At 49.5% G+C, this 25,121-nt stretch overlaps 1 protein-coding gene across 1 annotated transcript in view; it reads left to right on the top strand.

Moving 5' to 3' along the window:
• Positions 1-25,121, top strand: part of GALNT17 (polypeptide N-acetylgalactosaminyltransferase 17) — a 429,831-nt gene that overhangs the window by 137,810 nt on the left and 266,900 nt on the right. The window contains exon 2 of the mRNA XM_045993859.1: positions 23,469-23,652. Coding sequence (XP_045849815.1) covers positions 23,469-23,652 — 184 coding nt within the window. The remainder of the gene's footprint in view (positions 1-23,468; positions 23,653-25,121) is intronic.

The following is a 25,121-nucleotide window of genomic DNA, read 5'->3' as shown; positions in this document are numbered from 1 at the left end:
CCCGGAGGCCAAAATCCATGACCCTCTGCATTCTGATTCCTGTCTGTCTGTCTGCTTCTCTGGCCTTGCCATACTTCCCAACCTCTCTGCTGCCTCAGCCTGCCTGAAATTTGTCTCTCCCTTCTGAGATCTGCGCTAGATGCCTCTCTCCTCACCCCTGGGAAGCACACTCCCGCTTATTTTTCCAGAATGAGGTCCAACATTGCCTCGTTAGGGAAATTGGTCACGCGCCTCTCAGGGAGAGAGCCAGACCTTCGCTTGGGTTCCCATTACCTTTGTATAGACCTTCTCTGAGTCGCTCACCCCATAAATTCCCCCAAAGTATCTTTTACTTAACATTTTTTCACTTATTAATTTCAAAAATGGTTTAGGCCAAAGAACAGTCACACAGCACTGAATCACCCTTACGAAGACAGGCTTACAGTGCAGCGGCGGTCACGGTCATGCTCGGGGCGTTCACAACGAAGGCCGGCGAGGGTGGGGTTCGGCGCCGTGCAAACTTGGGTAGCGTTTGTTCTTACAGTTTGAGTGCGTTTGCCGGAAGTGGAACTTGGATCTGTACCCGTGCTTCTCTCCAGCCTGCACGGAGATGGAAACGCCATCCGAGTCATCCATGTGGCTCGCCTCATCTCCAGGACAGAGCAGGTCAGAAGCAACACAACCAAGCCTGCTGCTAAGACGCTACAGAAACTTCCCGTAAGCGGGTTGTCATAAAGGACCCCCCGAATCATGTCACGATGTCCTCCATGGCATGGGAGGTCAAAGTCTTCTCACATTTTGTGCCTGATGGTGTTTGTTTGCAAATAACAGAAAGGCCCATCGTGTCAGAGACCATGAAGACGTTTACTGTCTACTCTACAAGAATTCTAGCTTGTTAGGAGCTCTGAGGGGTCAGGTGTGTGGTTCTCGGCCCGACTGCTTCCACTCTTTCCTTCGTGCCTAGTCCAAAGGTCATGTCCTGATGCCCGCATCCCAAGCAGGGTGGAAGGGCTTGGCCTTGTATCAGAGAGGAACAGCCTTTCCGGAATCTCTTTAGGAGACTTTAGGAGCCAGAACAAGGTCACATGGCTCCCCAAGCAGCGGGAGGCCTGCAGTCGTGTCCAGCCGAAGGGCATGATCGGTGTGGGCCAGCCCGGTCATCATGGAGCAGCACAGACTGCCACCCAGGCCGTGTTCTGTCAGCAAGGAGGGAGGTGGGAGCCAAGAAGAAAGGGCTGGGGAAGACAGCGCAGAGTGACGGCCACAGCAGGCCCCTAATGCCCCAGGCCACTCGACCCCATTTTCCAGGATGCAAACCCAGTGTGCGCCTCAGTGTTGAATAGATTTATTCCCCAAATAACTTTCAAGTCTTAAGGGGAGGGGCTGCCCTGCTTTACATTCCGGCAAGCCTCAGTGGATATTATTTCATTTCCACTGACCTTATCTGTAACCTGAGCTGCGGGGATCCTGAAAGTGGGGCTTCCTGACAATACCTGAGCGAGGGCTTGCTGGTCGGCCCACTACCCCTGCACTGCGTCCCCCGGCGGAGATGGCAATGAGGGACCACAGGCTCTCAGCCGAGCTGATGACGTAGCGAGGACGCGTGGCTCCCTGAGGTGCACCGTGTGGTGATGATGGAGGAACAAGAGGCTTCGGGCTTGGCAAACACTCCTCTGGTTCAGGCTTTCCCGCTAAGCCACGCTGGGGAGACGTTCCTGGGTGATTCAGCCTGATGAGGATGGTTCTCGTGGCGGGAGATAGCCCGGGGCTCAGGCGCCTGCAGGGGGAGTGCTCTTACTGGAGCTGGTGAAAGGCACAGTGACAAAAGTCACTGAGCAGCAAGGAGCTTCTGGGGGTCAGGTGGGGTGGGTGCAGTGGGGAGAAACTCCCTTTGCTTGGATCCTATATAGTGAAGCAAGCGGGACCTATATTAGGAGAGAACCGAAGACCATTCCTTGCAGGCGTTGTAACGATGACTCAGCTGCAAACCTAGACATACTCATCCATCGGGAATGAAACCCCGTAGAGGAGCGTATGTGCTCTCTGGGGATTGAGGGAGAGACAGGAGATTGTTGAAGCTCAATGGCAAGGATAATGGCTTTGATCATGGCTCAGGGGCTAAACCCCAAAGATTTCTCAAGAGCACGGGCAGAGGAAGGTGGAGCGCCCCTGCTCCACGTTCCCATATCCTCGGTGGGTACCAGCTGCCCCAACGCATTATGAGTGAGCTACCTGGTAGGACACAGTGCCTGGCTTTCCAGCCAGAGCTGGGCCAAGCTGTGCTGTAGTTAGCGACTCTAGAACCTTCACGAGCTCAGAGAAGTTGAATTCCCCTCCTTCCTCACTGGAGAGATCTTTCCAGAATTTAGCCAAGAAGGGAGGAAAGAAAGGGGCCATTGGGAAATAAGCATTCCAGAGGTCGGCAGGTGGGAGGAACGCAAAGGCAGTGGTCACCAGGTCTCTTCACTCCCTGGGAGTAGCTTCCCACTTACCGCGTCTTCTGCATGGCCATGGAGTTGCCCGCAGCCCGCCCCCAACCTGCGATCGAACACGATTGGCTTCCAAACAGTCGCTTCCTCAGGAAACGATCAGAAAGTGCTGGGTTTCTTGGAGCTTCCGTCTGGTAGCTGGGGCGCGCCATCTGCACACTCCTGCCTAGGGATCGTTATTCGGGAGGCTGCAAGACCATCCGAGGAGGCGTCCTTCTCCAGAGCGCCCTTAGGCGGTCTGGGGAGGCCTGGGGGTGGGGAGCCTGGACGGTCACCTGGGGGGTGGTATTTTAGGAGGCAGGATACCCTGGAAGACCAGTGTCACCAAGACGGAGGGAGCAGCCGCCCCTGCTTCCATTCCTACTTCCATCTCGGCCAGTATAGAAAACAGGAAAAGGTGACTTTAAAAGTCATATATTAAAAGGAGGGCAGAAGGTTAAGGGGGTTTTAAAAGCAAGGAAACCAAAGGAAAGAAAGGAAAAACAGGGAAGTTAAATGTTTATAGGCAATAAAACAAGACAGAATAATTGAGATTTTTGCTGAAGGAGATAAGCTAGAAGTGACAGCGTTAAAATTTCAAAAAATACAAAAAAAGGAATAAAATTTGAGATAAGTGTTAAAAGTAGGTTGGTAAAAGAATACTTTTTGAGAGAACAAAATATTTTATTATTTTTTAAAAGAAATATTATTTATTTGAGATGTGGCGCCTGGGTGGCTCAGTTACGTGTCTCCCTCCGGCTCAGGTCATGATCCCAGGGTCCTGGGATGGAGCCCTGCATCGGGCTCTGCTCAGTGAAGTGCCTGCTTCCCCCTCTCCCTCTGCCTGCTGCTCCCCTTGTTTGTGCTCCCTCTGTTAAATGAGTAAGTAAAAACATCTTTTTAAAAAAAGATTTTGTTTATGAGAGAGAGAGCACACACACAAGCAGGGGAGAGGGGCAGGAGACGCCCAGGGCAGGGGAAGAGAAGGCAGGACAGCACAGCTTGCCAAGGGGAGAGTCGGGAGGGTCTTCCTTTGACTCGTTAAGTTCTTGCGGTGGGTTGGTGAAGAGGTAGGAGCGTTTGTGTGTAAGGATGTGCATGATCGTACTGTGTGGTTGTTCTGCGGGGTCCGTGTGTGGGAGAGGCATAAGATGCTGAGCCCAGAAGACCTTGGCAATGGCTGAGACAGAAGAGGGTGTTAGTCTAGAGTATAGCTGCCCTTCCCACACCAGCTGTCCTTTGTCTGTATCCATCATTTTCTGTTTCCCTGGATCCAAATGTTGACCTTGACTCCTGCCTCTGTGTCGCCTCTGCCAAAAGCCCTTGAAAATTTAGCAGTGGGCTTCCTTGGTAGCTCAGTCAGTTAAACGTCCAACTCGATTTTGGCTCAGGTCCTGATCTGAGGGTCATGGGATTAAGCCCCGGGTCGGGTTCTGTGCTGAGCTGGGAGTCTGCTGGAGATTTTCTCTCCCTCCCTGTCCCCTGCCCCTTCTCTCCTCCTCTCCTGCTCTTTTTCTCTCTCAAATAAATACATTTTTTAAAAAAAGAAAATCTAGCTGGATCGTTTGTGTGAATTTGTTTGCTGGGGCTGCTGTAACAAAGTATAGAGACTGGAGGCTTAAGCGACAGAAATTTATATTCTCAAGTCCTGGAGGCTGGAAGTCCAAGGTCAAGGTGCCCCCTGGGTGGGTTTGTCCCGACGTCTCTCTCCTTGGCTTGCAGATACTGCCCTCTCTTGAGCGTGGTCTTCCTCTGTGTGCTCACCCGTGGGGTGTCTCTTCTGTCAGGACACTAGTCAGATTGGATTAGAGCCCCCGTTAACAGGCTCATTTTAACTTGAACTCCTCTTTAGAGACCTTCTCTCCAACAGGGCTACGTTCTCAGCCACCGGGAATTGGGAATTCAACATCTAACAACGTGGAACAGGGCTTGTTCCATGCTCTGCGCCTCCCCTCTTGCACTGGACCTCCTTTGAATCAGTTACTTGTGTAATTAGTTCCTTAATGTTCGTGTTTCCCATTAGCCAGTAAGAGGCACGAGGGCAGGAATTGTGTCTGTTTTATTTGTGGCTCTGTCTCCCCCTCGAGAGGTCTGGGACGTAGAAAGCCTAACGAGTCCATGTCGGTTGAAGGCGGAAATGATCTCTTCCTTTCTGTTCCCTTTGGGCGCCCCTGTCACGCGTCTCCTCCTAGCTCTGCTCATGCAGAGGGCACGCTGGTTGTGCGTGGTGGGCTTGGCAGGTGGGGCGGGGGCTCCCCCAGAGAGAGATTTCTCAAATCCCAGCCCGGAGTCCATGCTGGGGAGTGCCACAGACCTTCCCACTTACTGGATTAGGACCGTCATGTGTCCACGTCCGTGGGTATTATGACCCACGAGTACATTCTTCCAAGTGTGTATCGACGACCTCGTTCCCTGAATAAGCAGGAATCAGGCCGGTTGTTCTCAGGAGTCTGTATTTTTACCGCTTGAGCAACGCGAGCGCATCTCAGCTTCCTGTCCAGATTGTAGATTCCAGAGGACAAGCATATGCAAGCAGGATACTTTTCCCCTCCCGCCATCCCTGTGAGGGCTTGGAAGGGCTCTCTCAGTGGGCTGGAGTTCGAAAGAGTGAGCCAGAAAGGGGAGTCATAGAACAGCAAAGAGCCTCCTGAGCTGTGGCCAACCGTCCAGGGGAACAAAAACATGTTAGCAAGGCATAGTGCTTATTTCTTTTTAGCAAAGAATAATTACTGAGAATGAAAGCCGCCTTGGCAAAAAAAGAAAAAAAGAAAATTCAATGTATCAGGTGAATATTTTGTAAAGGAGACATTTTGACCTTAAAAAATGGTGAGCCATAGCTCAGTAGAAGCTAATTAGGGAGAGATTGAGCTGGTCAGGGGAGAAAATGCATATTGACTCAGAGTTTCTCTCTATGAAGGCAATTTGTATAACAATGAACGCACATTGGGTTGGAGGCAGTTACTGTTCATTGGAACCCTTCCAGGGTAACTGCTGTGCTGAATGCAGAGCCCCCTCAGAAACCTGGGTTTAAAAGAACATTAAATGCGAGGGGTTCCGTGGCTGCACTTTGTTAGCTGTGGGGGAGGGAGTAAAGGGGACATTTTATTGTGTGAGACGTCAGGAAAATTCTCGAAGAGCTCACTAGGTTGTCCCTTGAAAAAAAATCTGCCCCTATCAGTGGATTTTGAAAAAGATCATTTAATTTTTGCTCTTGGGCAGAGGGGGGAAGCAGACGTTGCTTTCATCCTTTGAGAAACAGTCCAGTTTTTCTACCTTTTACACAATGTCTGTGCCTTATTACTCTGCAGACAGTGGTAACAGAAAAGTTCTAGTAGTTGATTATTCCCGAAGAACAGAAAATTGTTTTTGTGTCTGTAACCATGACACAAAACTGCTTCGAATTTCTTTGGCCATAGGAACCTAATTAGGTGCCATAAATATGGCAGGTAGAGAATTTTGCCAAGGAAGGAGGTAGGATAAAATTTTAAGTAGATGATATGTAGATCGACAGGTGGATGGAGAGACAGATACATTCAGAATATGACCTGACAAAGAGGTCAAAGAAGACCTTTCCTGGGTTGCACTAGAGCTCAGAGCAGCCTCTCTGAGTCGTAGGATTTTGACATGGAAATAAGAAAGTCCAAGAGGGGTCAAGAGCCTTTCCTGCTTAATTTAACCTTCTCTATTACTTCTTTTTATTAAGAGAGCATTTGCAAACCATAAAATTCACTCTGTGCAAATGACCGGTATGCAATTCTAGAAGATTTCATCGCCCCCAGAAGAAATCCCATGATCATTAGCAGTCACTACCCATCCCACCCTGGCCCCTGGCGACCTCCTATGTGTTCTGTTTTGTCCCCGTGCCGTTGCCTCTTTGGGGGATTTCATGCATCTGTCGTCACACAGCATCTTTGCTGTCTTGTCTGGGTTTGAATTAGGACAACGTTCTCAGGGTCCGTCCACGCTGTAGCGTGCGTCCAGACTTCATTCCTTTTCACGGCTGCCTAGTATTCCACTGTGCGGATGCGCCACACTTGTTCAAGTGTTCCACAATTGGCGGGCATGGGGGTGGCCTCCACTCTTTGGCCACTGGGACTATCTGGGTCTAGGGTTCCGTGTGGGCGAACACTGCATGTCCAGCAGGGAATTGCCAGGTCGCGTGGCAACTCTTGTGTTCAAACTTTGGAGGAGCTGCTAAGCTGTTTTAGAAAATGGCCGCACCACCTCACACCTCTTCGGGAATGCACGAGAGCCCTTGTGATCTGAGCACCTGCTGTCCGCCAGGCACTGTGCTTTCTGTCCTTTTGGTGTGTGCTCTTTTGTGCCATCTGGTAAGTCGTTATTCCTCCTCTTCAGAATAGGAAACTGAGGCTCCAGGGGTTTAAGACCGAGAGAAAGGAGAAACCAGCCACTGTGGTTATTGGTATAGGACTGAGTGTGGGGCGTCCCCTAAGCCTGGAACCCTGAGATTCCGGCTTGGGGACAGTGGGGAAGTGGAAGGATGACCTGGAAGGCAGAGAAGCTGTACCTGGGGCGGCAGCCGGAAGTCTGCTGAGGGACCGGCCTCTCTCATGGCTCTGCAGCTGGAACAAGAGCAGAAGCCAGGGAGGCTGAGAGTCTGGCAGGCCATGTGGGACCGAGGAAGAGGACACCTCGATCAGAACTGGAGGGAAGACAGCATGCGCTGGGCCCCTGACTGTGGTCCCTGGAGCCCCCCAGGTGGGAGCTGGTGAACCATCCCTGAGACCACCTGTACACACTCCCTTCCAGCTATCCCTCCCCACCCACACCTGCCTCAGACTGGGAACCGGGCTGGTATCGATCCGTATTTTTTTTCATCGCATCTCAGTTCTTGTTCTCCCCAATCCCGATGTCTGCTTTGATTATCACTGTTAATTTTGCAATGAACGGTATGAGTAAGTGCATCCCAAGTGAAAGGGCTTTGCGGCACCAAGTAAGATGAGCACCAGGTAACGTGAGCGTCTTCTGCTGGCCCTCCGGAGGGAGGAAGGGCTGGGGGTGCCGCCTGCACCTGCACATCTGGGCAGATGTGCTTGCCTCACACCTCCTGAATGGTCCAGCTGAGGCGAACAGACACATGCTGGGTAGAGTAGCCTGGACGGCAGAAAGTGTGTGTACGTTCACGGCAGCCCCTTTGGGAAACAGAAACTGGCATTTCCATGTTGGAGCCTCTTTTGAAGCTCAGGCCCTGTAGGTCATTCACTCCCCCAGTGACTTCCAGATTCTTCTCCCTAAGAGCTAGAGAGCAACCGGGGCACGGGAGTATGTGTTTTCTTCTGGTCTCTTGAATCTGCTTCAGTGTCTGTCTAGGGAAGGGTCCAGATGGTTCCATCTGTGTAAGCCCGCAGCCTCCAGGTAGAGGCTGTTCACTGCGGTGGGAGCCGGGGCTGTGTGTTTCCCCATGGAACACTTACCCTACTCTGCCTGCTTCTTGTTTGCCTCGTCCGGGAACTCCAGCAAGGCAAGGGACCAAAGTCACTTTGAAGAATGAGGAGCGTGTGAGATGAACCGGAAGGAGAGAAGGTGGAGAAACCTGTCCTGGTCACAGATGTCTTGTGCTCCAGGGACGGTGGCAACATCGAAAGCTCTGGAGCTCAGAGAAAGCCAGCTGCTTCTGTGTGCTCCCGGGCAGAATTAAGACCAGTGTGAGGGGAGGTGGAACAATGAGGCTGACGCTGGCTGTATTTAGGGAACATTGAACATGAACCCAATGGAGTGGCCTGGTTGGGGGCTCATCAGGGAATATGAACCTCTGGAGGTGTTTATTCTGAGGATGGACTCTACCCCGGCAGCAGCGTGGGGGAGATACATTGCATTGGGTCAAGGACCAAAGAGGCTTTGGATGAGCCTAAGAATCTGGGTTTTGGGGATTCATATTTTTTGGGGAGGGGGCATTTTGCATTGCTGAATTTATTAAATCTTCAAGAAATTGGATTTTACCACTTGTATGTGGACGGATAAATTCTACGGTAGTACCTGTGTTGCTGGATCCGGGCCCGCCCATGTAAAGAGTTTTGCCTCTTGCTTCCCTTCCTCTGGTTTGCCATGATGCCGCAGTGCTCTGCAGTTTCCGCCAGGTGCCAGGACCTCACAGGTGTTCCCTGTACAGGTCACACAGAGCCACAGAGCCCCCAGAACAAAGACCTTTGGAAATCTGATTTCCAGAAGCCGCCAGGTTATTCCACGTTCTTTGTTTACTGACGGATGAGCTTTCTTGCTTGTGTCCTCATTCTGTCACATATGTTTCCACACCGGGGCTGCCGAGAGAGGAGCATGGAATCTGAGACGACAAGGGGTCTCAGATGTGTTTCCGTCCCCATTCTACACATGTGAGTTTCGTGGCAGGAATTTGTGGGAGGCCATCGTCCCACCGCGGCAGAAAGGGTCCTAGGATCCGTAGAACGGCATCCCGAGTGTGCTGAGCTTTATTTAGTTATTTACTTTTCTGTTCGTGTAACTGTTTTCCATACTGATCCCTAGAATAGAAGCTGCTTTGCACTTCTCGCCTCCTTCTCGCAGCATCTCCTTGGAAGTGTTGTCCGTACCTGCCGACCTCTTACGTTCACTCTTTTTTTTTTTTTTTTTAAAGATTTTATTTATTTATTTGACAGAGAGAGATACAAGTAGGCAGAGAGGCAGGCAGAGAGAGTGAGAGGGAAGCAGGCTCCCTGCCGAGCAGAGAGCCCGATGCGGGACTCGATCCCAGGACCCTGAGATCATGACCTGAGCCGAAGGCAGCGGCTTAAACCACTGAGCCACCCAGGCGCCCCTCTTACGTTCACTCTTGATCTCTCGCAAGCCTCCTCCAGGTTTTGGTTCTCTGAAGCTGGTCCTGCAGGATTTGCTGGCACCTTGGCATGACCACATCCATGGGACAGTTCCTGAAATACCCCATTTCCAGGTTTTCTTTCTCCATTTCCTCTCAGTTTTCTTGTAATGGCTCCTGGTTGGTGGTATGCCCAGGGCCAAGTGTTCAGGCTTCCTCTTTCTCTGTGTATCTCCGTTGCCTAGGTGACTCCTCGAGGAATGTGTCTTTCAATCCCCTTTGGATACTGGTCAGCGCCAATTTTGTATTTCCAAAACTGACCTCATCCCCTATCATATGCTTGACATCTCCACTTGTATGTCTCATGGGCATGTCCAGTTCCATATGTCCCACCCAGCCAAGCTTGAGTCTCATCACACCCACTCATACCCACACATCTTTTCCTCCCCCTGCTTTCTATCTTATTGAATGGTCCTGACGTCCAAAATCCCACACTGCTCAGATTAAAAAAAAAAAAAGGAAGTGAGCTATTCTTGGAGCCTCTGTTTCTCTCGTGTATCTTCAGAGAAGCTGATCTCGCCTGAGTTTAGCTGGGCTTGGTTCTACGTTGCAAACTGGATCCAGCTCTTCCATGAGACTCTCACCCTCCTCGGAGCAGTGAGCGCCCAAAGCAGGTTTTCATGTTGATACCAGTTGAAGAGGCCAAGGCCAACAGTCTAAGCACATTTAAGTCTCTTCTCACATCGCATTTGCTAGCGTCTTGTTAACCAAAGCAAGTTTCATGGCCGAGCCCAAAATTAAGAGTGAGGAAGTACCCTCTGCCCAGCAAAATCATCAGACTCCACATTAGTGGGATGGGGATGTATACTTTTCCCAGGGAATTGGAGGGCGGAAAGTGTGTATTTGCAGAACAAAATCCCACATAGCACCTTGGAGAAGCACTTAAAGGTGGAGTTTGCTTATACTTTAATGGGATCGTTAGTCAACGGGATATTCATTGAACTGGATGTTCATTGAATGGGATGAACTGGATGTTCATTTTTTTTTTTTTTTTTAAGATTTTATTTATTTATTTGACAGAGAGAAATCACAAGAGAGGCAGGCAGAGAGAGAGGAAGGGAAGCAGGCTCTCTGCCGAGCAGAGAGCCCGATGTGGGACTCGATCCCAGGATCCTGAGACCATGACCCGAGCCGAAGGCAGCGCTTAACCCACTGAGCCACCCAGGCGCCCTGGATGTTCATTTTTAAACGTGTGGTGCTTCTGACTGGCTCTTTGAGAATAGGTATTTTTTTTGTTTCCAGTTTCTAATAACTACTTCGAGATGGTCACGGTGGTGGTGGTGGTGATGTCGAGGTAACGGTAATAATGTTGACAGTGGTGGTGATGGTGGTCATGGTGTTGGCGATGGGGGTGATGGGGTGATGGGGGACTGATGCTGGTGAAGGTGGCGGCGGTGATGATGTTGATGGTGATGATGATGGTGGTGGCGGTGCTGGTGCTGGTGCTGGTGGTTCTGGTGATGATGATGATGGTGATGTTAATGGCGGTCATGGTGGTGGCAGTTTTGTGTGTGTGTTAAAGGAAGGTGATGCTGATGGTTTTGAGGGGTAAAAGAGATAGCAAGATTTTCCTAATGTGGTTCCCTTTTGTGTTGTTTTAATCCTTCCTTAACCCTCTTCTGATTTCATAATTATCCTCGTTGACATGACCATAGGTGTTGGCACTCAAAACCTTGGAACTGTCACTGGGCATCAGGGAAAGACAAATCAAAACCACAAGGAGATCCCACCTCACACCAGTCAGAATGGCTAAAATGAACAAGTCAGGAAATGACAGATGCTGGAGAGGATGCGGAGAAAGGGGAACCCTCCTACACTGTTGGTGGGAACGCAAGCTGGTGCAGCCACTCTGGAAAACAGCATGGAGGTTCCTCAAAAAGTTGAAAATAGAACTACCCTATGACCCAGCAATCACACTACTGGGTATTTACCCTAAAGATGCAAATATCGTGATCCAAAGGGGCACGTGCACGTTTATAGCAGCAATGTCCACAATAGCCAAACTATGGAAAGAGCCCAGGTGTCCATCAACAGATGAATGGATAAAGAAGATGTGGTGTATATACACAATGGAATACTATGCAGCCATCAAAACCCCTGAAATCTTGCCATTTGCGACGACGTGGATGGAACTAGAGCGTATCATGCTTAGTGAAATAAGTCAATCGGAGAAAGACAACTATCATATGATCTCCCTGATATGAGGACGTGGAGATGCAACATGGGGGGTTAAGGGGATAGGAGAAGAATAAATGAAACAAGATGGGATTGGGAGGGAGACAAACCATAAGTGACTCTTAATTTCACAAAACAAACTGAGGGTTGCTGGGGGGAGGGGGGTTGGGAGAGGGAGACGGGGGTTATGGACATTGGGGAGGGTATGTGCTATCGTGAGTGCTGTGAAGTGTGTAAACCTGGTGATTCACAGACCTGTACCCCTGGGGATAAAAATACATTATATGTTTATAAAAAAATAAGAAAAATCATACAGAGTGAAACAAAACCAAAACAAACAAACAAAAAAAAACAAACCTTGGAACTGTATGTGTGCTGTTAAAACATATGCTTTTTGAGGCTCCTGGGGGGCTCAGTTGGTTAAACGTCTGCCTTCAGCTCTGATCATGATCCCAGGTTCCTGGGATTGAGCCTCACATTGGTATCCCTGCTCAGTGGGGAGTCTGCTTCTCCCTTTCCCTCTGACCCTCTTGCCCTCTCTGTCTCTCTCTCAAATAAATGAAATCTTAAAAAAAAATAATCCTGGGGCGCCTGGGTGGCTCAGTGGGTTAAAGCCTCTGCCTTCAGCTCAGGTCATGATCCCAGGGACCCGGGATCGAGCCCCACATCGGGCTCTCTGCTCAGCGGGGAGCCTGCTTCCCCCTCACTCCGCCTGCCTCTCTGCCTACTTGTGATCTCTGTCTGTCAAATAAATAAAATCTTTAAAAAAAAAAAATCTTAGATGCCCTTTGTAGAATTTGGTGAAGGTTAGTGTTGCTAACCTTCACTGCCCTCTCTCCCTTCTTTTTAATCCCTCCCGTTAGGTATAAAACCCTAAGAGGAGGGTTCAGGGCATGAGAAGGGAGGAGTGGGAATTTTCTCTGAAAGTGGTCACAATGGGCAGATGCTGAACAAATATGGCAAATGGCATGGTCTGCAGTGCCTTGCGTGTGTTTGACACCAGCGAATTTCATAGGTCACGACAGGGGACCCTCTCTAATTCAGCGTATGGCCCTAGGTCAGCTTTCTTTACCCTTGTGTAGTTTTGTAAGTGATGTGAGGCTGAGTGACACAGTTAACCTGTGCAGCCAGCATCTGTCATCCATCCGCTCTGAGCCATCTCAGTGATTGCCAAGCTCTTCTTTTCTTTATTTTATTAGGAATATGTTTTTCATCGACGCACTCAGACACACGCATCCGCTAGAGCCTGGGCCAGGCCAGAAGTGTGCGTTTACCACCTCCACACGCGGGAGGATGTTTGTGCCAGTGTTTGTTTGGCACTGGAGTGAGGTTCAGGCCTCATTTGGTTCTCTTCATCACAGCGTGAAGTCAGAGAGTGCGTTTCTGGGGGACGTGCTTGGCAACCCGAAACACACTGACCCAGGTTCTACATTGACTGAGGATTGTTTTCAGTGATCTTAGGACCGTTCAGAAGCCTCACGGAGCCTCCTTTTCTTAACTGCTGAATGTGGATGAGGCTGTTCTGAGGATCAAATTAAATAATCTTTGTAGAAGGATTCCAGGAAGTCTAAAGTTCATAATACATGTACGATATGTCATTTTGTATAAAACTGCAGTTTGAAAATTTATGGACAGTTTGTTCCAAAGGCACTTCAAGCACATAACAATGATTCATATCTCTTGGAATTGCAAATGCTGCATGAACAGTTTGGTTAATGGGCAAAAATGTACTTCTAGTATTCTGGGCTCCCGGGGGGAGCCCACATCCAAAGACGCTATTAGTCATCATTTTGTCGTCTAGGACAGAATCCGGCAGAGGATGACCATGAGTTATCGAGTACGTGCATGAATCGCCTGCGTCAAATTCGCCATTACAGCCCTAACCTCTAATGTGATAGAATTAGGAGGTAGGGGCTTCGGGAGGTCGGTAGGTTCTGATGAGGTTAAGTGAGTGGTGTCCCCGTGATGGCACTGGTACCCTGACAAGAAGAGGAAGACTCCAGAGCTAGCTCCTGCTCCACTGTGTGAGGGCACAGCAAGATGGCGGTCACCTGCAAGCCAAGAAGAGAGCCTCCGCGAGGACCAAATATGCCGGTACCTTACTTTGGGACTCCCCGGCCTCCCAAATGGAGAATAGACCTCTTTTGTTTAGGTCACTTGATGTGCAGTATCTTGTTATAGCTGCCTGGGCAGACTCAGAAATCATGGAAAACTGGAAAACATGGGTGTACAGAGATGACTGAAGGGGTGGCTATGTTTAGCCTGGAAGAAACGGTGGAGACAGGTCATGATAATGCAGCGATATTGACGACGACACGAGAGGATAATTACATGCGTGACAGATGAACCAGGAGCGGCTGTGTCGGGCGGTGAGTTCTTTATTCTGAGAGGAGTGTGGTAGAAACGAGGGCGCATCTCTCCGGAGTTCTGGCGCTGGATGGGGCTGCAGAGAAACAATTGAATTTTCCTTCCTTCTAACTCAGGATTCTGTGTTGGATCCCAGGTATGCCGTTGCCTTTCGACATAGACAACAATGCATTCAGTTCTTTTGCACCCAGAAGCAGCTGATGTAGTTGAACTCCGTGGGTTCATTCTGGATATTAAGACTCACGTAACCTTTGGACATCATATCTGGGAAGCACTGAGGATACAGGACTGAAAATGTCAGAATCGTTTTAATGCCAATGTCAACAAATGTCAAGTTCATGCTACTAATACATGAACCGAGGATTTTATAATGATGCGGTATGAGTTTATGAAGCGGTGCTTACCGGTTTCCGACGGGTCTCCAGGAGATGTCTGTATCAGCCCTAGAACCTGGTCACAGTGGGCCAGCCCAGCTTGCAACGCACTCATTCACTTACTCTTCCATTTATCCAGCTGCCTCTCTCATTCAGCTGTTCCTTCCTCTGTGCAACGCGTGTGAAGAGCTTCCCAGGTGCAGACCAGGTGCAAGACACAGAGAGGTCTTCCTGTGCGCAGGACGTGGGAGCGAACACAGCAGAAAGAGTTGCAGTGATGACTTCGTTACATGGAGGACATGGAATGACGTGACAGGAGCAGTGCTAGAGGTGATTTCCACCTGGGAGCAGCGTCTGACTTTCTGGGTAGGGTGGTGTTGGGAAAGGGTCTGTGGGACTGTGTCGAGCAGCAAGGATGACTGGCAGAGGCACGAAGGGGTAGTGACTTTAGAAGCACCCGAAGAAGGCGATGGCGAAAACAAGGCATGTGATGGATGAGGCTGGGGAGGGGCCGCTAGTGAGCCGCTTTGGACATTGCATGACGATCTTGGATTTTCTTCTAGGGCGGCAGGAGTGCGCTGATGAATTTTAAGGAGGCAGTGATCAGACTTCCCTGTTTCACCCTGGCTCAGGCTCACCGTAAAGCGTGGGTTCGGGCTGACGGTAATCGCTCAAGGAAGAGGACCTGAGCTCGAATCCAGGCGCTGGAAGCGATGCAGAGAAGGACCAGAGTCGAGATACAGAAGAGCCCCAGGAGTCACTGGGGCAATGAATTAGAAAAAACACGTCTATGCAAATTAAGGGAATTAACAAAGATATGTACATAGAACACAGATATAGTTGGCATATTTGTTTAGCATAAATACTGTATAATGATGATTAAAGTGCTTAGTATAGTGCTTTGCATCTAACAAACATTTGCCAGCTTAACTAATTATCACTAATAATTGTGTCCAACATGGGGCTATCTTCTTTTGGCAATACATCCGGGCTGGCTTTCCTTTTTCTTTTTTTTTTTAAGATTTTATTTATTTGAGAGAGAGAGAGAGAATGGGTGGTGGGAGGCAGGGGGAGAGGGAGGAGCAGTCTCCCCCCGAGCAGGAAGCCTGACGTGGGACTCGATCCCAGGACCCCAGAATCATGACCTTCGCCTTAGAAACGCCTAACAGGGCCCCCAGCCTAGCTTTTTGTTCCCTGATGTGCCTGTCATTTCTTATTCTATTGTCTCACAGTCTTAATTATCAGAGCTTTAAGGGATGCTTTCCTAACCGGTGGGTGAAGGCCCTTCCCAGCCCCGCTTCACTCGCTTCTCCAGAGTCCTCCCTGTTCCGACGGTGGCTGGGAATCCATAGCCGGAATTACTGCTCACTGTTAAGTTGATGGCTGCAACTTCCTGATTGTTTGATAAGTTTGACAACTCCCACGTGCTTTAGCATCGTGGAGGGGCTCCCTGAGACTCTGTCACCTTCCGGAGGCCCCGGGCCTCTGCAGAGACCCCCCTAACACACGCTCACCCCGCTGGGCCTCGGGACATGCCGGCCTCGCGGGCTGGTCTGTGTGTGTGCGTGCGTGCGTGTGTGTGCACGCACGTGGGTGCTGCGGCTGCCCCAATGATGAGAAGCTTCATGAGTTGACAAGACGCCAGACTGCCTCTCACCACAACCTCTATCTGTCCTGGAGTTTGCATGTCGGTTGTGAGCACCATCCCTGTTTCTAGAAGAATGATGCCGGTTATCTGTAAACTCATAAGTTTAAACTGTAACCCTGGAGAAAATTATGGCCTTCGTTGTACAGAGGGAGGTGGGAAGGCAGCTCGGCTGTGATTTACAGCCGTGGTTCTTTATCTTCATCGCCGCCGTGGAGCCGGGAGCTTGGGCCCAGCCAGAGACAGACACAGGCCGAGTGATGGGGTCTCGCTGAGTGGTCATCAGAGATGTGCCCCTGGGGACCCCCGGGCTCCGTGCCAGGTGCATGAAGCTTCTTTGTTATCCACAAGTTGGGTGTTGAGCCAACTGGACTAGAGGGGGGGTTCTCAAATTTCAAAAGTGGCGGTTATGTCGGTGACTTCGTGTTAGGGAATTGGACGACAATTTGAGGAAGACAATACATTTGGAGCCTCGCTTCCCAACGTTTATGTAGGATTTCCTCGCAGTGACCCCGCCACTTGCATTATTATTCCTTTATTCTCGAACTTAGTATTGGAGAGAGCGACCTGCCCCATGTTTCCTCTTTTTTTTTTAATCTATGTTTTCTGGCCTCTGTGTTCTTCTGGGGTGATTTGAGAATTTTTATTATGTTCCTGAAAAAAAAAATCTCTTTTGGAGTTCCATTTAACCTGTCCATTAAAGAGGGGACGTACATGTCTTCGTGGCATTCCAGCTGATCCTTCAAAAACGTCTCTCTCTGCTAAGCTCGGTAGGTCTCATTTTACTCCCTCCAGTAGAATTCTATGATTTTCTTCCTATTAAAGTTCTTTCTAGATATGCCGCAACATTTGTCACTTTTATAAATATCACTTTTTTCTTTTTTTACATTATGTATTCTGGTGGGTTATTGCTGGTAACACAGGACCCTCGACATGCTCCAGTTTCGGGATCCTGATTAAGGAGGAAGTCGCTTCCCACCTCTTTTCTTTTCTGCCTTGGGGGGGCACCTATTCATGGGCATGGTGGTCTTCAAGGGCACCAGGGCCCTTTCCATGGCCAAAGCAAGTGGCCTTTTTCAGGCTTGGTTTCCCTGTGACATTCCTCGGTGTAGACTCTCTTCTTTATGACTGTAAATGCGATGGTCGTATGTAGTTTTCATCGCTCTCTCTTAGTAGATATATTTAGTGTGCTTTCTCGACATCAGCTTTGTTGTAGAGACTCTGAGTCGATTCTCCAGACCTCTCTGCTCATCCGTGTGTTCAGCAGTTTTGAAGACCTTCCTAAGTGCCGGGCACTGGGTTGACCACACCCCTACCCTTCAGGGGAGCATGCAGATGTGGCACCCTGGGAAAAGTCATCCCCCGGGGCTCAGTGGGATGCTGTGTGTGTTAGGATCCCAGCAGGAACCAAGTGGCACACCCAGAAAAGGTGATGGGAGAGAGTCTAGCAAAAATATTTACCAAGGTTGAGACATCAACAAGAATGACAAGGGATGGTGACTCACCTGGGGCTAGCAAAAGGGGGAAGCAGTTGGCATGCCAGGGACTGAAGAGGGGAGAGGGGGGAGCAGTTGACAGAACATCAGGCCAGGTGTAACCCCGGCTGAACCCTAAGAGAGAGATGTCTTGTAGCAACAGCGCCATAGAGAAGGCGACCCAACCGCTGCCCCATTGGGAGGGAGTTGGGAGGACACACCCCAACTTCTCTCTCTTTCCACCCATCAGTCTTCTTCAGGTGAGACTCCAACCCAAAGCCACTGATGCTACCTCTGTGGGTCTGTCTCCTGGGATGTGAAGCAGGCTGGTGGACAGTGGGTTTGGGAGAAACATGAAGAACACTCAGTAGAGGTTCTGTGGGACGACTGAGCCCAGTTTGTCCTTATTCCCTTCATCTTCAGTGTCTTGCCTCCTAGCTCCCCCTTGGCTCTGCAGTCTTTAGCTGAATAACTCAGAAGGCCATGCCTGAAGAGAGAATGATGAGTCTTCCTAGACTGAGCAACCATCCCTTTCCCTCTTTTCTTCTTCCTCTCCTCTTCCTCCTCCTCCTCCTCCTCCTCTTCCTCCTTCTTGTTCTTCTTCCCTTTGCCAGTTGGCACATCATGCCCATAAGTGCATTTTGGTCGGCAGTGGCTGCAGTTGCTTCTGGCCAGACTGCAAAGGCACTTCCAGAAGAGAAGGCTCCCGGGTACCTGGAGTCATCCCAGCTGGCCCCGGGGTGACTTTTCCTGGCGACGTAGAAGATCAGCTTGAGCCTTGTCAGTGATCTCGAATTCTTATTTATCTTTGCCAGTAGTTTCCAGGGCCTGCTAAGTGAGCACATTAAAATGCCAGTGAAAATTTTTGCTGCTTTGTTGAACCTTTCTGGCAGATTCAATTGGGGGGAAAATGGGAGCACATGGACCACAAAATATTTAATTCGTGGTTGTCACATCGCAGGGTGAAGAATGATCTTTTTGGGGGCTGCTAAGTGGGTACCTTTCGCAATGGAAGAAATAATGCCCCAGAAAGGGAAAAAATTGCCCCGGGAACTGTCATTCCCTTTGTGTTTGTGGTGGTATTCGGCATGCATTCCTAGTCTTAATTCCTATGCTGTTTTTTTAATTTTTTTTAAGATTTTTATTTATTCATTTGAGACAGAGATATACAGAGAAGGTGAGAGAGAACAAAAGCAGGAGGAGAGGGAGAGGGAGAAGCAAACTCCCTGCTGAGCAGGGAGCCCAACATGGGCTTCGAGCCCAGGACCTGGAGATCATGACCTGAGCGGAAGGCAGATGGTTAACCATCTGAGCCACCCAGGTCCCTCCTATGCCATTTTAAAATGAATTCCTTCCCTGGCCCTTCTGCCTCCAGTGGAAAGGCTGCCCACGGAAGATGCTGGGTAAACACAGCTGAGATGCATTGTAGCGCTGAAATGGCATTTAATGGCCAAAAGAAGGCCTTTGTCATTAAGGGAAGAAAAAGATGTGCTAAAACCAAACCAAACAGATGAAATGAGAGGAAGGCTCGGAGGCTCTCTACTGAAGCTGCTCCGTTGGTTGAAGGTCAGTCATGTCCCATTCCAGTGGTTTCCCTCCTTGACCCCGGGCTCCGTGCTGGCAAGAAAACCATGGAAAGGGGAGTTTGTGACTAGTGAGAACAAGGGAGAATCCAGGTGAATGAGCAAAAGTGCACAAGACAAGGAGGAAAAACCCACTGTCAATAGTCCGTGCATGATCTTTTATATTATGCAAAATGGCATCCGTTATCTATATCACGTACACGTCAGGGAATAATTCTATAACGAATTATCATAGAAATGAGTGGGTGAATCCTGCCAGGTTTCCAGTGGAGCAGTACCAGGACCTTTGAGGTCCCAGTGTGTCTTCCCAGTGATGATCTAGTCACTCTTTTGCAGTTGTTTCTAGTTTCCATGAATTTATACTTCTGACCTATGTTTTGATTAGCCTTTGAGACTTTGTATAAATGGCATTATACGCATTAATGCTTGCTTTCCCCTTGACAGCGTGTCTCGGAGAGTCATCTGTTTCCTGGCAAGCTAGCCATTTTCACTGCTGTATGGTGTCCTCTTAATGAATTCACTACCACTACTTTGCCACCGTCATCACCGAAAATTCCTGAAGAACTTCCTGGATTGAACATTTGCTTGTGTGTCGGAGGCCAGGGGAACATCTTCTTCCATTTCCGTTACTTTTGGAAGGTCACATAATTAAGCCTCCTGAGCCTCCCGTTTCGTTATCTCTAAAGTGATCCTGGTAACATCAACCTTGCTGGTTTAATACAGAAATGGATGTAAAACCATTAAAAAAAATTAAGGCCTAAGCAGTGATCATTAGCAGGTGGAGAGAGGGTGGTTGAATGGATCTATGAGGACGAGCAAGAAGCTTAACCACTCTGTTCATACTGAGCTATTTCTCTGTTCCTTGAAGTCTCGGGTTCAAGGGTAGCGTCAGCAGCAGAGCCTGTGGAGAAGATCTAAGTTTCCGAGATGCAATTCCTGCTCCAGATACGTTGAAATTCCGGAGCATCATCTGTCTTTCTCCTTCTGCTGCTTGAGCCCTGCCCCCAGCCAGCACCCCTGCTTCCATCACGGCTGCAGCCCCTGCCAGGCTCTGGCTTCCTGGCTCATCTCCTGAGCTTTGTCCTCCATCTTAACTTCTGTTCCCACGTGTTTCAGCTTCTCGCTAGAGCTCCGACTCCGTCAGAGTGTCCCGTGGGTGTCCTGTAGACCACCTGTGCAGAGTGGCGCTCATCATCAAATTCGCTTCTGAATGTGCCGTCTTTCGGGGTGGTGCTCCCGACTGGTCCTCACGCTGGGAGCCAGCTCGCTTACTGCTTCCTTCTCTCCCACCCGAACACTTGTCTGTCTCTGCCTTGTGACGGTGTCTCTTAAATACTTCTTCAATCTCTCCTCTCCTTCGGTCAGTCTCACCACTGCCTTAAAACGAGGCCCTGGGGGCGCCTGGGTGGCTCAGTGGGTTAAAGCCTCTGCCTTCGGCTCAGGTCATGATCTCAGGGTCCTGGGATCGAGCCCCACATCGGGCTCTCTGCTCAGCGGGGAGCCTGCTTCCTCCTTTCTCTCTGCCTGCCTCTCTGCCTACTTGTAATCTCTATCTGTCACATAAATAAAATCTTTAAAAAAAAAAAAAAATGAGGCCCCTGTCCTCTCTTGGCAGCTGCCGCAAGAGCCCTGCAATTGGTGAGGTGAGGTTTTTTTCTCCTTTGTGTCTCTAACTGTACTCAGAACCCCGGTCAGTCTTCCTTTACCAGCCGTGGAGCTTCGACAAAGTTACTACCTTCTCAGACCAGGGTCCTCATTTGGCAGAGACCAAAATAATACCTTCCTCGTGAGGTTTGGCAGGAGAGTCGATGAAACAATAGCATAGCACACGTCATGTAAAGCACCCAGCAGGGTCCCCGGCATGCAGGAACGCTCTTCTGTGCGTGGTGGGTGTCAGTACTGCTGGCATCTGCGGTCCGTCCCGGTGCAGCCCACCTCCCAGGTAAAATGTGTAGGTCGTGTCTCAGATCTCGTTCCTTTCCTTCTCTGTGCTTCAGGCACGTGTCCCAGGTAAAAGTCTAACCTCAAGGGAATAAGGGCCGCTTAATGACTTTGGCCTTGGTGGGGTTCTTCCTTCATGAAAAATGGTACTAAGAATTGTATTCTAGGACTACGTTGTTCTGATTTTACAAGAACTTAAAACACTTTCCTCTTTAGTATGTTCCCAGGTTTCTGCACATATCGCTGCCGTCTAACTCCAGAGCATCGTCACCATCCAAAAAGGCACCCCATACACACCAGCAGTCACTCCCCATGTCCTGCCCCAGTCCTCTCAGCCCAAAACAGACACCGATCTACTTTCTGTCTCTGGAAATGTGCCGATCGTGTATGTTTCATATAGATCGAATTGTACAGCATATGGTCTTTTCTGACCAGCGTTGTGTGCTTGGCGTCGTGTTGTCAAGGTTCACCACGTCCTGGTGTATATCGCTACTTCTCTCCTTTTCATTTTGCTAAATAATGTCCCACAGTATGTTTTTACATTTTGTTTATGATTCATCAGTTGGCAGATGCTCAGCTAATACAAATAATGCTCCTACGAACGTTTCTGTCCAAGGTTCTGTGTGAGCAGAACTTTCACTTCTCTTGGTGTCTACCCAGGAGTGCAGTTGTTGGGTCATACGGTAAAACGACACTCGGCATTTTGAAGAGCTACCGAACTATTTTCCAAAGTCACTGCCCGTCTTCCGTTCCTCCTAGGAATGTCTGATGACGAGTGGTTTCAGCACCTGGCGCAGGTGTTTGCACTGGACATGGGAAGTGTTCTTACCGATTCGTGAGCATTGTGAAGGTGACGTCACTGGGATGTTGGTGGCACACTGATGTGGAATGGGAACTCAGAGGCCAGGAAGCAAGTAGGCAGTGCTGGAATGATCCGACTGCCCTGCTGAGGGTGCTCTGTTGGGATGATGGCTGGCGGGACAGAGGTCAGGGCTCCTGAAGCTCCCAGCGGCCAGTGGGAATGATTCTGTGGTAGGAAAATGATGTTCACCTGTGGCCAACTCTGAGCCGCTTGCTGGACCTTCATTTTTTTTTTTTTTAAGATTTTTATTTATTTATTTGACAGAAAGAGATCACAAGTAGGCAGAGAGGCAGGCAGAGAGAGAGAGAGAGGAGGAAGCAGGCTCCCCGCTGAGCAGAGAGCCCAACGTGGGACTCGATCCCAGGACCCTGAGACCATGACCAGAGCCGAAAGCAGAGGCTTTAACCCACTGAGCCACCCAGGCGCCCTGGACCTTCGCTTTTTGATCTTGATATCACGGAAAACGCGTTTCTGTTTTCAGAGAAGCAGGCATGTCTTGTCACTATGTGACAGAGCGCTGTTCTGTGACGGGAGCAGATTCGTTGGCCTCTGGGGTTTGCTGGGTGCCTTTCTGGGAGGTTCGAATTGTCCTCAGTGCTCTGGGCTGCCCCTCGTGAGAGCAGAGGGCACGGTTTACATCTCTGCTCCGCGTACGTCCTGCCAGGAGCAGGAGTGGGACTTCTGTGGATGAAGTGGCGTGTGTGCGTGCATGTGTACCGTGTGTGTACGTGTGTGCGTGCGGGCGCACGCGTGTTTGCGTGCACCTGGGCGTGCACGTGTAAGTGTATGTGCGTGTGCAACAGTGTGCATGCACCTGAGTGTGTGTGTGTGAGTGCACTGTGCATGCATGTGCGTGCTTGTGCCTGTGTGTGCGCATGCCCACAGCTGTGCTGAGAGCCTGAGCCTTCGTGATGGTGGAAGGGAGCGAGAGCCCTTAACAACCGGCATTTCCTAGCTGAGAGGTCAAACCTCCCGTAACTCCTGGATTTCACAACTGCCCATCAAGTGTTCTGTTGTGTGATGGGACAGCAGGTGGAAAGCTGACACCATCCCGGGGACAGGCAGTTGCTCAGCGCGGCCCGTTACAGAAGCGTCCCCTTCTGCTTGGCATGGTTATCATCCTTGCGGGGTTTCTCCCACCTCTGTGATGTGTTCTGAAACATTCTGTATTTCCTTTCGCCATTTAGATGAAATTTAAATAAAACCATTAGGTAAGGAAATGTGTCAGGTCGTTATGCACCTTAAACTCATGATAAAATCACTCTGTGTGTCGTCCTCTGTCCAGATGAAGCCAGAGCACCTTGGCTTGACTGTTCCCCACGATGGCTGTTCGTTTTCTGGGTCGTGCCTGTAACTCATGGAGTACCGAGGCTGGTCATCGTTGCCCCACAGAGAAAGGAAAACAGGCCCGGCCGGTAGCCCCCCGCATCTGTCCCATTGCTTGTGTCCTTCTTGGTCTGCCTTTTTCCCAGCGTAGAGTCTCTCTGTTTCGTAGACCCCGTCCACTCCGTTCCGCAGAGGAGGCAGAGGCTCCTGCCTGGGAGTTACACTTAGCCCCAGAACTCTCTGTTGCCCCGACCTTCCTCTCCATGATACGAATGCGTTCAGGGCATATTCCTGGATTGGCCTATTAGAGAAGTAACCAGCCGCCACAGGTCATGTTAGACTTGCCGTTGAAGCATGTATCTGAGTTTGAGTGACATGCCCTGATGTGGTGGCTTTCAAATAATTGTCTTTCCTTCCGTTTTCTAGGCTTATCCAAATCCCTTGGGCTCATTGAAGGCTATGGCGGGCGGGGCAAAGGGGGCCTTCCTGCTACCCTTTCCCCCGCTGAAGAGGAGAAAGCCAAGGGACCTCACGAGAAGTATGGCTACAATTCCTACCTCAGTGAGAAAATTTCACTGGATCGTTCCATTCCGGATTATCGTCCCACCAAGTAAGTTGTGATTCAGTCATTCAGAGCGGCTGGCTGTCTCCCAGGATGGGTGGGGACCTGAGTCTGTGACATGTTCTCGTGTCCTTTGTAACTAGCAGAGGGCTTCAGTCTTCCTCTGTCTCCTGCATAGTCCACAAACTGAGTCTTGCAGATTATGAAATATTATCTAAATGAAGTCTTGACATTTTAAAAAAAGATTTTATTTATTTATTTGACAGGCAGAGATCACAAGTAGGCAGAGAGGCAGGCAGAGAGAGAGAAGGAAGCAGGCTCTTCGCCCAGCAGAGAGCCCGATGCGAGGCTCGATCCCAGGACTCTGAGATCATGACCTGAGCTGAAGGCAGAGGCTTTAACCCACTGAGCCACCCAGGTGGCCCTGAAGTCTTGACATTTTGTAAAAGTAACCCAGAAACACACAGGAAGGTCCCCAATACAAAAAGTCCTCAGTTAAACACAAAACCCGCCATGATCTCATTACCTAGAGACGGCAGTCAGTCAAATCTTAGCATCTCGTGTTTGAGTCAATTTACTGTACAGATTATGAGCATGTGATGCATTGTTTGTCCCCTTTTCTCATTTAATATTATTTCTTGAGCGCTTGCTGATGTCATTAATTATGATTAACGACGATCATCATTATGACCATTTTGCATCATTATTTCCGTCGTTGGAAATTTAGGGTTTTGTCAGTTTGTCGTTATTATAAATAACCGTTTGATGAGTATCTTCCCACTCACATCCTTGTTTGTAGTGAATTGGTATTTATCTTCTGAAAGTATAATATCCCCAGGGTGTATCGCAGGGGTACTTCTGGAAGCTCTAGGTTGATGTTGGGGTACTGTCCTCCAGAAAGCTGGTGGCCGTCTGCACTCTTGTGGGACTCTTACCTGACCCTTCGCTAACTGGGTCCTGGCGATTCAGAAACGCTGTGTCACGCTGGTGTGTGAGAAAGTGCATTCCGTGGTGGTTTCAACGTCCACTGTTCTGTTAGAGAGTCTTATCTTTTTTTATAAATTTATTTTATTTCTTTTTTATTTTTAAAATTTCTTTTCGGTGTTTCAGAATTCATTGTCCATGCAACATGTGCCCTCCTTAATACCCACCACCAGGCTCACCCAACTCCCCAAGCCCCTTGAGAGTTTTCTCTTTTAATCAGTTTGTTTGCATCTTGGTTGACTCACAAAAGGTCTTTGTTCTGTGGGCCCGATTTCAGAATTATTTGTTTTCTCCTTGGGAAGTGGAGAAGAGGGATCGGCCATAGAATCTAGACGCTGGAGGGAAACCCATCTTCTGGGCCGGTGACCGCGTTGACTTTACGGGTTTCTTCGTCTCCTGTTAGAGTTGTCTTGTGTCTTTCCTTCCCGTGGAGAGCGTGTCCGAGCTTAGGCTGGATTATTTCTTTTTCAAATGGGTTTCAGACAAATCAGTTAAGTATCCTGGTTACTGAAAAAAATAGATTCAAGATAAAG

The sequence above is a fragment of the Meles meles genome, chromosome 21, assembly GCF_922984935.1.
Source record: "Meles meles chromosome 21, mMelMel3.1 paternal haplotype, whole genome shotgun sequence".
Taxonomy (NCBI): domain Eukaryota; kingdom Metazoa; phylum Chordata; class Mammalia; order Carnivora; family Mustelidae; genus Meles; species Meles meles.
Note: the sequence above shows the minus strand (reverse complement) of the source record. Positions and strands in the feature narration are given on the sequence as shown.